The sequence below is a fragment of the Impatiens glandulifera genome, chromosome 2 (genome assembly GCF_907164915.1).
Source record: "Impatiens glandulifera chromosome 2, dImpGla2.1, whole genome shotgun sequence".
NCBI classification, from domain to species: domain Eukaryota; kingdom Viridiplantae; phylum Streptophyta; class Magnoliopsida; order Ericales; family Balsaminaceae; genus Impatiens; species Impatiens glandulifera.
In genome coordinates this window covers 37,825,593-37,839,236 of record NC_061863.1, presented here as the reverse complement: position 1 = coordinate 37,839,236, position 13,644 = coordinate 37,825,593, and the positions used below count along the sequence as shown (strand labels likewise).

The 13,644-nt window shown below is 39.0% G+C and overlaps 1 protein-coding gene across 1 annotated transcript; it reads left to right on the top strand.

Moving 5' to 3' along the window:
• The first annotated feature begins 7,489 nt into the window (after positions 1-7,489).
• On the top strand, positions 7,490-9,089 carry LOC124924626 (keratin, type I cytoskeletal 10-like). Its single transcript, XM_047464638.1, has 4 exons — positions 7,490-7,864; positions 7,955-8,409; positions 8,629-8,986; positions 9,033-9,089. Exons 1-4 carry the CDS (start codon positions 7,490-7,492, stop codon positions 9,087-9,089), a joined length of 1,245 nt encoding a protein of 414 aa, XP_047320594.1.
• The last annotated feature ends 4,555 nt before the right edge of the window (positions 9,090-13,644 follow it).

Here is a 13,644-nt window from a genome sequence, read left to right as displayed (position 1 = left end):
AACTCGGTTCAAGATTTTGTGTCAACTTGCGAAGTATATAGATCGATATTAACTTCTAACGAAGTTAATATCAACCGGCGTGTTGTGTAATGGTGTGTAAGGATTCGTCCTAGCAAGATCCCTAGTCTCCTTCGGCGATTCCGATCCTAACAAGTGGTATTAGAGCAGCTAGTCTCTATACTCAAACAACTAACACAAGCATACCTCACAACGAAAAACCTCCAATGCTAGAAAGTGAAGAATTTATCGATTGGAAGATTTGCATGCACCTGCACTTAATCACCATGGATGATGAAATGATGTGAACCTCTTTGACGGTCCAATAAAGATTAACAAAGACATGAGCGAATGGACAGCTGATGACCGGAGGAGGAATAATCTGGATAATCTCTGCAGATATGTCATTTACAAAACGTTGAATAGAAACATGTTTTCCAAGATTAGAGAATGTTCCACTACTAAAAAAGTGTGGGAGACAATCATTCAACTCCATGAAGGGAACGAGAGAACCAAAGAGAACAAGATACTAGTGGCCACTCAAAAGTTTGAAAACATTAAGATGCGTCCAAGTGTGGTAAATGAACTCTCAGTCCATGAAAGAAATATGACAACAAAGAAACAATTATCAAGGCTCTAAAATCACTCCCTAGTGCGTGGGACATTAAGACCATGGCAATGAGAGAATCAAACAGTCTTGGTAAGATGAAGCTACATGACATCTTTGAAGATCTGAGAGCATATGAGTTTAAAATGAAATCCATAAATGAAGATGAAGCTTTAGCATCAACCGCTATATTGGGTTAAATTATTTTGACTAAGTGTTGAAATAGTTTGACTATTGAGATTTTGATGATGAAATGATTTATGCGCTTTGATGCAGGTGTATCGAAATCATATTTCATGAGACTTGGCTCTAATGAGGCTCATTAGACCGATTTGGCATTAGATGCACAGAATTAGACGTGTAGTCTAACTCAGCGGAGTTAGACGTGCAGTCTAATGAATTTCGTAATTAGACGTGCAGTCTAACTTACGGAGTTAGACGTGTAGTCTAATAGATCTCGGAATTAGATGTGTAGTCTAACTTAGCGGAGTTAAACGTGTAGTTTAATATATTTGGAATTAGACGTGCATTCTAATGTATACGGAATTAGACGTGCAATCTAACTCAGTGGAGTTAGACGTGTAGTCTAATGTATACGGAATTAAACGTGCAGTCTAATGTATACGAAATTAGACGTCTAGTCTAACTCAATGGAGTTAGACGTGTAGTCTAATGTATACTGAATTAGACGTGCAGTCTAATGTATATAGAATTAGACGTGTAGTCTAACTCAGTGGAGTTAGACGTGCAGTCTAATGTATACGAAATTAGACGTGTAGTCTAACTCAGTAGAGTTAGACATACAGTTTAATGTATACGAAATTAGATGTGCAGTCTAACTCAATGGAGTTAGACATGTAGTATAATGTATACAGATTAGACGTGCAGTCTAACTCAGTGGAGTTAGACATGCAGTCTAATGTATACGGAATTAGACGTGTAGTCTAACTCATGGATTTAGACGTGCTGTCTAATATATTTGGAATTAGACGTGCAGTCTAACTCAGCGGAGTTAGATGTAAAAGTCCAACTCCTTTTGACAAGTCGAAAGTAACACCGGAATTAGACGTGCAGTCTAACTCAGTGGAGTTAGACGTGCAGTCTAATGGTTTGTGAATGATTAGATGTGAAGTCTAATTGGTAAAAGTTAGAAGAGTGGTCTAACTTCTTCATATTAGTCTAAAGTGATTATAATTAGACGTAAGTCTAATCCCATTAGACCAGGCGATCTAATTTATTCTGCTCTTAGACGAGGATGTTTGATTTCATTAAACAAGGTCGTCTAACTTAAATACGTCTAATGCTAAGCTTAAGCAGTATGCTTGAAGCTAGCACTCTCCTACCCACGTGCTATAGCTGTACTCTACTCCTGCTCCACTTTTTAGTGAAGATTAGTACGATAGCTATATGCAACCAACCAACGAATGCCACGTAAGAGAATTTCCCACATATTACTTGTTTTGCAGGTACATCCCTAATGGAATATTCGGCGCACTACTAGTTATTGCACGGCCACGATCCTTGTGCTTAGAACCTACTGTGTACAATGGAGGCTTTCCAATGGAAGAGTGTCACATATCATTCTAAAGATTCAACCGTTAGTCTCTGCACAGTATTTATCAAATCTCAAGGACAACGGACAATCAGTCTATCTATAATTTTTCGATCATCTTGCTTGCTGAAATTATAGAGAGAGAAATCATGCCTTTGAATATTCATACTGTGAAGCTGCTTTCCTGATTGTACTGTGTGTGAATGAAGAGAGAGCTAGAATAAAAAACATCGTTAGCTGAGTGATATTCTTCATCTTGTAAATTGAACAGAGTGTGTTCTGTTCAATAGTGAGCTAAGTGTGTGCAAACTGTATTTGATTCGAATCATATTATAGTGAATCCTTCCGATGGTTGGAAGAAGGGGTGACGTAGGAGAGTTTCTCCGAACATTCATAAACAAACTACTGTGTTCTTTCATTTGTTTCATCTTTTCATTCTTCATCTTAAGATTCAAACCCAAGTAAACAATTCCGCCTTGATTCTATTTCAAGTGTTTACAAGGGTTTACGTAGAATAGAAAGCGAATTAAATCAATAACAAGATTTCTTTCAAACCGTTTTTCATAAGCCTTCATCAATAGCCAGACCCCCGTCTCTATCGATAAAGTCGATCCTATCAATTGGTATCAGAGCCCTGTTTTATTCTCAAGCTTTTCCTGAAAAATGTCGACCATAACCAAATATGCCAGTGCTACAGCCATTCCAACTTTCTCTTGAGAAAACTACATTGTGTGGAAGAAAAGAGTTTGTGCTCATCTTTCTTCTCTTCATGACGACATGTGGAGTGTACTCACAGAAGGTCCTATTAAGATCGATAAGGAGAAAGTTGACTGGACCGCTGATGAAAAAGGCAGAATAACCTAACAACATGGCTCTTGATGTTCTGTACAGATCTCTCGATGACAGCATGTTCAACTACATTATCGAATGCGATACTGCCAAAGAGGTCTGAGACAGACTCACCCAACTGTGTGAGGGCAACGAGCAAACCAAGGAAAACAAGATCATGGTTGCCACTCAGTAGTTTGATAGATTCAAGATGCGTCCTGGTGAAACAATGAATGACTTCGACACCAGATTCAGCAAGATTGTCTCCTCCCTATCCATTCTAGGCAAGACCTATAGCAACAAGGAGCTTGCTATCAAGGTCATGCGTGAATGGGACATAAAGACGATGGCAATGAGAGAATCCCAAGATCTTAATAAGATCTCCCTCTTTGATCTCTTCCATGATCTCAAGGCCTATGAGTTCGAGCTGAACTATAGGATGGAAGAAGATCAACCCACATCCGTTATTATTGCCAAGGCGCTGGTGACTACTGAAGAGCCACCAACCGCTCCGGATGTGAAGATGGCAGCTCAACAGCTGAGCAGCGACGCCATGTCTCTCTTTGTGAAGAAGTTTGACGACTTCATGAAGAAGAGCAGCTCTAACTCAAACTCTTCAAATTCTAATGACAATAAAAAATCTAAAGCTAATGTTACTTGTTTTAACTGTAGTATTAAAGGTCATTATGCATCGGAATGCCGGAAGCCGAAACGTGAAGATGCCAAGGATGATGAAAAAGAGCTGAAGGCTCTTATGGCAGGTGACGGGAAGAACAAACGAAGCAATCATGATTCCTACTTCTCATCTAGTGAAAGTGATGAAGAAGAGGTGGCCTGCTTCATGGAGAGAGAATATGAAGAAATGACTCAGGAGACTAAGGTATTTGACTTCTCTTCCGAAAGGTTTTCAAGGGAACGACTGGTAGTTGCACTTGATGACATGGTCATCGAGTATAGAAAGTTAACAGAATCCCTAAATGAAACTAAATCTTTACCAGATGTAAACAAACCGATTTTATTTCAAACTAAAGAGTCAAATGTTTTTGAAAAGAATGTTGAAGAGATCTCATCTGAGAATGAGATGCTCAGAGAACAGATTCAAACTCTTTCATCTAAAAACAAGAGGTTAAATTATGTTGCTTGTGCATGGACAAGGTCTGGAGAATATGTCAAATATCAAATCAGCAAGTTCAAACCTGCTGGATCTAGATCCGGATTAGGATTTGATAGCAATGACCCTAACCTGTCCTGCAAAAAGTCAAACTCACCAACTGACAAGCTTAAACCAATAAGTTTTGACAAAGGAAGTATGACTAATATTGAATCTGATCCTATTCATGAAGAAGTAGCTTTCAAAAATGAAATAATTTATGTCCCGCCTATTGTTAGCTGGCTTAAGAATAAGCTAGAAGCAGCTAACAAGTCTGGCAATCTAAAACCTGACTCTAAGTCAAGGAGTTTTAAAAAAAAGTCTTCTTCAAAATCTAAGGGATCAGTGGCTAACAGGAAGTCATCTGCTAAGTCAATATCATATGCATTAATCACTACACAAAATGGGAAATCCATCAGAATAACTCAAATATGGATTCCTAAGGGACTAATTGATCTAGGACCCAATTGAATATGGGTACCAAAATGTGTAAATAGTTTCTTTTGTAGGTGATGTAGGAGGATTGCAGAAAGGAAGCAAGAAGAATACTCTTTTGAGTACACAGCCTAGAAGATCAACAATGGCCTTTGCCATTCTAGTAGATTAAATGTTTTTATTTTGTTAAAAATATTTTTGGTCTTTGAACCACAAAACTGTTTCTTATGCTTTTCTGTCCCTATACAAAATGAGAGGAAAATTACTTTGGAAGTAAGGATACTCTCTAGACGAATATTCTTAATCGGATTATTTGACAAGTGTGTCTAAAAGAAACGGTTTGTACTTAAACGTATTTTTTATCAAAATCTATACATCTATGTCTATATGTTGAAGTTGAAAACCTACGCAGTTAGACGTAGACGTCTAATAGACGTTAGACGTTTTTACGTCATGTGCAAGAGGATACTCACGTCTAATCAAACACACGTCTGACACGTGGTATTCATGCGTAATTAGACGTACACGTCTAATAGACATTAGACGTATTCTTTACAACACGGAATTGGACGTATGCGTATTATGGACCCATCCGTCTAATAGACGTTTAAATATATGGATTTGTGCAGTAAGAAAAACGTCTAGCTACGTGCCGATTAGACTGATCAAGGACAACTGTCCCACATGAGGAGCTATCCATTTTTCCCGCTCAAATATTAAACAGTCATCTCTTACCAACATGAAGACACGTGTCTTTCAAGTTTAGAGAAAATGATTGATATACCCTCATTTTTAATGATGACTCTTTGGAAAGGACATCTAACATTAATTGTCGGGCCATACCCTTAAGAAAAGTGACGGTTATTCTGTATATCTTTTCTCTGTCTATATAAGGACATTCTTGCAGGAATTTGAAAGCTTTTCATCTCTCGAGATTCTTAAGAACCCTAGATTCTTTGCATCTTTCTCTCTAAATCTCTCTAAATCTTGTGTCTGTTCATATTCATCTAAAAATGGTGAACAAGAGAATCCCTCTGGGTCATTGTACATTGCAGGTGGATTTTCCATCGGTTTACACTTTCGATCAGCTAGAAGTGGTGGATATGTTCAGAACCCTAAAGTATTCTGGGTTAAGAAAGTATCTTGGAGGTCCATTTATATTCTATGAAAAAGAAGTTCGCGAGTTCTTCAAATCTGCAATAATGGTGGGCGAATTTATCGTAGCAACTGTCAACGACGTGGAAATATCTTTTGACGAGACTATATATGCGGAGTTCTTTGAACTTCCGACGGAGGGGCACACGTTCGACATGCTTCTCTTATCAGATATAATGTAAAAGATGAAGTAGGCTTTTTCTGCCGATGGTTCGATGATCCATGTAAATGGAAATAAGAAGGTCCTCAAACCTCACTTTATTTTGCTGAACGATGTGATAACAAAAGCACTCCAAGGGAAGGCTGGTTCCTTTCATCTATATAGTCAAGACCGTTTTGACTATATGTGCGCCATCTCAAAAGGAATCCAGGTAAACTAGATCTCTACTCTTTTTCAGAATCTTAGCTTTTCTATCTGCCAGGCAAAACAAGGAAAGCATAGCGTTCGCGGCTCAACTAAGTCGATTAATGGAGCATTTGGGGGTTCCTATGGGTGAACCAGAGCAGATGAACACTCCTAGTGTATTTTCTGCCCTTATAGTCGCCAGCACCCTGATGAGGATGAAAAACAATATGGAGTCTGCCTCAGGTGCCTCTAGTTATCAGAAAGGTGGTAAGCCTACTACTCGATCCAGACAGCCGTCTGCTTCCATTATGTCAACGGGGGCAAAGTGATCAAAGACCGTGAATGAATCAGAGGCTAGTTCCTTCAGTCTGAAAAGCTCCACAAAGAATGATTATGAATTAGTCGATTCAAGAATCAGGCAAGGTCCAGGTGTACTTGCTGCCACTCCCATGTCCTCTCTGTCTTCTCCGTCGGCCATCCTGAGAAAGCCCTCGAGATCCGGTGTCTCGAAAGAAAAGAAGTCGAAGGCGCCCCGCGCGTCTAAATCAATGAAGGTAACCTCCTTTAGACCTTTGGTCAATGTGCCTAAGTTTAATATTCCTGTGATGGAACAAGATGAATCTGTTTTTACTCCGGTAAAAGAATCTATTGAAGGGCCCACTATTGAGTCAACTGGTCCAAATAATGAAAATGCTAACAGGACTGAGTCTCCTGTTATTCAACCTGATCAAATAGCCGCAGGTACTACAGAAATTGCTCAACCAGAATAAGGTGCAGTCCTTACCCTTGTTACTGGTAAATCTACTGAAAAAGAGTCCCTCTGTTTTTATTAGAGATCTTTCCTCATCAAATCTCGTTTCTAAGGATTCTTTAGTAGCCGAGAAGGTCACTCGTGTACAGCTCTCTACTGAAATGTGCAAGAAACCCCAATCGGCATACGAATTGATGCGTTCCGCAAGGATGTCGGGTGGAATTATTTTTAGTGAACCTAGACCTGCTCCAAGACCCATCGAGGTTGTTGGAAAAGGTAAGAATATTGAAACTCCAGTTAATGAAGAGGTATCGGAGACAACAAGCATTGTTGACCTCGTGTTAGATCAAGTCAAAGTCATTGCGGCTGAAAAGATGAAAATTTTTGAATCATGGACCCTGGAAAGATTGTCTGCCAAGTATAATGAAGCCCTATCAAATTCTGAAATAATCCGAGAATAGAAGAAGCATGTAGATAATGAGAAGAAGGCTCTCAAGTGGGATAAAACTTCAGATGTGCCTGAAGCTTTGAAGAGAAAGGATCTTGTTGAAGCGTGCTTAAGTGGAAGCGCATTATTCCCAATCCTTGAAGCCTGAAAGGATAATTTTAACCCCGTTGAGAAAGGCTCTGAAGTGGAAATGAAAGTGTTGAAAAGACTAAACGACATCATGGATAATTACGTCTCGGTTGTTACCCGATACGTTCATGGCGCTAATTGCTCTAGAGCAAATCCTTTCGATGATGATGAACCGATGGATATGTTTGATGTTAATGATGATACAGATGAGCTAGATGCTGCTCTCTTAATTGAATTTGTGAATATTTCTGCGGAAGAAAGACGTATTTTGGATCAACCTGTTCAAGAGAATCTTCATTTAGAAGAAGAAGGGATTGTTCAAGAGCCTAAAAAAGCTCTTTTAACGCATGAGGAAGAAGTTGTTGAAGAAGATGTTGTCGAGGAGTCTACTCAAGCTCCTAATAATGAAAATATTGTGATATCCCCTGTTGTGAGAACAGAGGAAGCCCAAGAGAAGGAGGCTGAAGTAACTCATTCAGAGATTATCAGATCTGAGGGGGAACCCTCCAAAGACAAAGATGCTGAAGAAGAGAGTTCCACATCTGAGGAGGAACAGAACAAATATGCAAGTTATGTCAGGCCTCTTCCATTCCCAAATATCATTGTGGGAAGTGTTCATGAAAATGTCAACAATCCTCTTCACTACTCTAGTGATCTGTATGAAAGATTTCAGAGAGCTGAAAGAGAATTGTTAGAAGAAGAGCAGAATGAAGCTTGTAAGGTGTCTGAGAAGAGTCAACTGGAGCAATCCATGCATATTCATACCCATTTTGAACCTTTTCAGAGTATGGCAGCAGAATCTCAAGAGAACTCATCTAATGAAGAAACCTCTGCTAAAGGTATCAAGTTTCTAAAGTCTATGACATTTGTGCTCTCCTCTCTTCAGAAGAACATGGTTTCTATGGGATCAAACATGATAAAAGCTTTGAACACCCAGAAAGAAGAGAGAAAGGAATTTGTTGAGGTTGTCAAAGTGCTTACTGAATTGGACAATACTCTAAAGAACAACACGTATGAGACTCACATCTGAAATTCAAACTTCTCCAAATTTGAAAAGAAGCTCTATAGTCGTCAATCTGAAATGATGGACCTTGAAAGGCACATCAATGATGATCGTCATAGGGAGACTATGGATGAACTCAGCTTGATGAAGAACCAAATGGTGGAAATCTAAGGATGTTTAAGAAGAACAGATGGTGAACGACTGGAATTTGCTGACTCATTTGCAAGAAAGTTTCAAGCAATAGTGAACGCGAAAGCCGATGCAGAAAGAGATCAACCTCGAATCACCCAAGGCGAGTCAAGTAGAAGAAGTGACGGTGTGTCAATCGGCACTACATCTAGACGAGCGCCAAGCAACGATGAAAATCCTAGGCCAACTAAAAGAGACGGAGGTCGAAGCGGAGGTGATCGTGGAGACCGAAGCAGTGGTGGTGGTCGTGGTAGGCATTTTGGCTTTGATCAAAGAGGTCGTGCCAGTGGCGGTGATCGTGATGGTAGACCAAGTGGAAGCGGTCGTGGTGGTCGCAGTCTTCCTCCTTTTCTAAATCTGCAAAGCGGTCAAGACATGAGTCCAACCGATCCTCGAGTAAAAAGGGAAGAACAATAATTTCTTTTCTCCTACTCTGTTTAAGTTTCTCAAACAATGTTTATTTGATGATGTTATGAATATTGGTTTTGGAAGTTTGTGAAGTGTGTTGTAAGTGAACAGGGTTTGTTTATTTATATGATGAATGTGTATTTTGGTATATATATGCAGGTTTTAAATTTCATCATCAAAAAGGGTGAAATTGTTGGGTCAAATTATTTTGACTAAGTGTTGAAATAGTTTTACTATTGGGATTTTGATGATGAAATGATTTATGCGTTTTGATGCAGGTGTATCGAAATCATATTTCATGAGACTTGGCTCTAATGAGGCTCATTAGACCGATTTGGAATTAGATGCACAAAATTAGACGTGCAGTCTAACTCAACGGAGTTAGACGTGCAGTCTAACTCAGCAGAGTTAGACGTGCAGTCTAACTCGCGGAGTTACACATGCAGTCTAATAGATCTCGGAATTAGACGTGTAGTATAACTCAGTAGAGTTAGACGTGCGGTCTAATATATTTGGAATTAGACGTGTAGTCTAACTTAGTGGAGTTAGACGTGCAGTCTAATGTATACGTAATAAGACGTGCAGTCTAACTCAGTGGAGTTAGACGTGCAGTCTAATGTATACAGAATTAGACGTGCAGTCTAACTCAGTGGAGTTAGACATGTAGTCTAATGTATACGGAATTAGACGTGCATTCTAACTCAATGGAGTTAGACGTGCAGTCTAATGTATACGGAATTAGACGTGTAGTCTAACTCAGTGGTGTTACACGTGCAGTCTTATGTATACGGAATTAGACGTGCAGTCTAACTCAGTGGAGTTAGACGTGTAATCTAATGTATACAGAATTAGACGTGCAGTGTAACTCAGTGGAGTTAGACGTGCAGTCTAATGTATACGGAATTAGACGTGTAGTCTAATTCAGTGGAGTTAGACATGCAGTCTAATGTATACAGAATTAGACGTGAAGTCTAATTCATGGAGTTAGAGGTACGGTCTAATATATTTGGAGTTAGACGTGCAGTCTATTGAATTGTGAAAGTTAGACGTAAAAATCTAACTCCTTCAGACAAGTCTGAAGTAGAACCGGAATTAGACGTGCTGTCTAACTCAGTGGAGTTAGACATGCAGTCTAATGGTTTGTGAATGATTAGACGTGAAGTATAATTGGTGAATGTTAGACGTGTGGTCTAACTCCTTCAGATTAGTCTGAAATGATTATAATTAGACGTAAGTCTAATCCCATTAGACCAGGTGGTCTAATCCCATTAGACCAGGCGGTCTAATCCCATTAGACCAGGCGGTCTAATGGATTCTGCTCTTAGACGGGGATGTTTGATTTCATTACACGAGGTCGTCTAATTGAAATACGTCTAATGCTAATCTTAATCATTATGCTTGAAGCTAGCACCCGCCTACCAACGTGCTATAGATGTACTCTACTCTTGCTCCACTTTCTAGTGAAGATTAGTACGATAGCTATATGCAACCAACCAAGGAATGCCACGTTAGAGAATTTCCATCATATTACTTATTTTGCCGGTATATCCCTAATGGAATATTCGGCGCACTACCAGTTATTGTACGGCCACGATCCTTGTGCTCAGAACCTGTTGTGTACAATAGAGGTTTTCCAATGGAAGAGTGCCACATATCATTCGAAAGATTCGACCGTTAGTCTCTGCCCAGTATTTATCAAATCTCAAGGACAACGGAAAATCAGTCTCTCTAATATTTTTCGATCATCTTACTTTCTGAAATTACAGAGAGAGAAATCAAGCCTTTGAATATTCATACTGTGAAGTTGCTTTCCTGATTGTACTGTGTGTGAATCAAGAGAGAGCTATAATCAAAAACACCGTTAGCTGAGTGATATTCTTCATCTTGTAAATTGAACAGAGTGTGTTCTGTTCAATAGTGAGCTAAGTGTGTGCAAATTGTATTTGATTCGAATCATATTATAGTGAATCCTTCCGGTGGTTGGAAGAAGGGGTGACGTAGTAGAGTTTCTACGAACATCCATAAACAAACTGCTGTGTTCTTTCATTTATGTCATCTTTTCATTCTTCATCTTGAGCTTCAAACCCAAGTAAACAATTCTGCCTTGATTCTGTTTCAAGTGTTTACAAGGGTTTGCGTAGAATAGAAAGCGAATTAAATCCCTAACAAGATTTCTTTCAAATCGTTTTTCATAAGCCTTCATCAATAGCTAGACCCCCGTCTCTATCGATAAAGTCAATCCTATCAATTATCAAGGCTCTAAGATCACTCCCATTGCGTGGGACATTAAGACCATGGTGATGAGAGAATCAAACAGTCTTGGTAAGATGAAGCTGCATGACATCTTTGAAGATCTGAGAGCATATGAGGTTGAAATGAAATCCAGAAATGAAGATGAAGTTTTAGCATCAACCGCTACCAGGGCTCTAGTGACATCTGTGGAACCGGAAAATCCTATACCTGTGATATCGGCAAAGAAGTTCAGCGAAGATGCAATGGCCATTCTAGATAAGATGTTCGGAAAGTTCATGAAGAAGAATCAACCAACCAACTCATACAACTACAACTACTCTAACGGTAATAAGGCTAACGTTCGTTTTTATAATTGCGATGCTTTAGGTCATTACAAGTCGGAGTGCCGGAAGCTACTAAGAGACAATAGAAAACTGAATGATTAGAACCAAAAGGAAGGACAACATTCAAACAATCAATGGAAGGAGATCCAAAAGGCCTTGATAGTCGATGACGTTGGAAATCATTGGGCACATACCAATTCGGACAACGATGATGAAGAAATCAACTACATTATGGAAAATGAAGAAAAGGTATGTTGGGTCAAATTAGTTTGACTAACGATATTTTAATGATGTATTAGTAAAACTTTAATTAAGAATGAAGATAAGCTGTCTAAACTGTTTTTGTGCAGGTGCATCAAAATGCTAAGTTAGACTTGTTCTGAAACAGGTCTATTAGACATGTTTTTAGTTAAACGTGCAGTTTAACAGATACATAGTTAGACGTGCAGTCTAACAGATACGTAGTTAGGCGTGCAGTCTAACAGATACGTAATTAGACGTGTAGTCAAACAAATACGTAGTTAGACGTGCAGTCTAACAGATACGTAGTTAGACATGCAGTCTAACAGATACGTAGTTAGACGTGTAGTCTAATAGATACATAGTTAGACGTGTAGTCTAACAGATACGTAGTTAGACGTGCAGTCTAATAAATACGTAGTTAGACGTGTAGTCTAACAGATACGTAGTTAGACTTGTAGTCTAACAGATACGTAGTTAGACGTGTAGTCTAACAGATACGTAGTTAGACGTGTCGTCTAACATATACATAGTTAGACGTGCAGTCTAACGGATGAAAGTTAGATGCTAGCATCTAACTCCTTCAAACTAGTCTGAAGTGACACGTAGTTAGACGTGTTGTTTAACTCCATTAGACTTGGTGGTGTAATGGATCCGTTTATTAGACGTGGGAATCTAACTTCCTTAGACTTGGTAGTCTAATAAAGCACGTCTAATGAATCGCTTCAGTAGTTTCTTGAAGTCAGCATCTGTTTACCTATGATCAACTAGTTGTACGCTACTCCTGCTCCACTGATCCGTGCAGATCAGTACGACAATTAGATGTATCCAATGAATGAATGCCACATAAGTATATATTCTTTCCACTACTTGTTCCTTGTAGGACAATTCTAGAAGAATATTTGGCGCCCTACCAGATTGGTACGGCCACGATCTTTGTGCACAAAGTCTGTTGTACTCGTGTACTATGGAGGCTTTCCAATGGATGCTTGCCACGTTTCAATGCAGAAGATTCGACCGTTGATACATGTCTTCTATTTAAAGATCCTCAAGGACAACGGACGAGCTGCCGATCTTACACACTATCTTACGAATTTCTTACTTGTTTACTAATTTTGTACATTATCTTCAAGAGAAAGATAAAATCAAAACATTGTCTAGCTGAGTGATATTTTTAAACATACTATAAGTTGAACAGAGTTTGTTCTGTTCAACAGTTATCTAGCAAGAAAACTGTATTTGATTCAAAGAGAGTTTAGTGAATCCTTCTGATGGTTGGAAGAAGAGGTGACGTAGGAGAGTTTTCTCCCAACATCTATAAACAACCTGCTGTGTCTTTTACATTATGTCTTCTCTTTTCAAACTGATTCTTAGCTTTAAACCTGAGAAAACGTTTCCGCACTTGAATCGCTTTCAAGAGTTTGCAAGAGATTGTGAACAATAGAAAGTGATAGTAATCCTTAACAGGATTCTTATCAAATCGTTTTCTAGAAGTTGTCATCAATAGTTAGACCACTGTCTTTATTGATTACACCAATCCTTTCAATTGTTATTAAAGCCCTATTTCTATTCTCAAGCTATCACTAAGAATGTCGATCATATCCAAAGATGCCAGTGCTACCGCAATCCCCACGTTCTCAAAAGAAAACTATATGGTGTAGAAGAAGAGAGTCCGTTCTCACCTTTCCTCTCTTCATGATGACATGTGGAGTGTTTTCACAAATGGTCCCATCAAGATTGAAAAGGATAAATCTGAATGTACCAGTGAAGACAAGAGGAGAAACAACCTCAACAACATGGCATTGGACGTTCTGTACAGATCTCTTGATG

Bases quoted from the DNA above. Each gene is read 5' to 3' on its own strand.
- LOC124924626 (XM_047464638.1), top strand. From the start codon at position 7,490: ATGGATAATTACGTCTCGGTTGTTACCCGATACGTTCATGGCGCTAAT. The intron at 7,865-7,954 runs GTAACTCATTCA...GAGGAGGAACAG, and splicing joins CCCAAGAGAAGGAGGCTGAA to AACAAATATGCAAGTTATGT. The intron at 8,987-9,032 runs GTAAAAAGGGAA...ACTCTGTTTAAG, and splicing joins TGAGTCCAACCGATCCTCGA to TTTCTCAAACAATGTTTATT.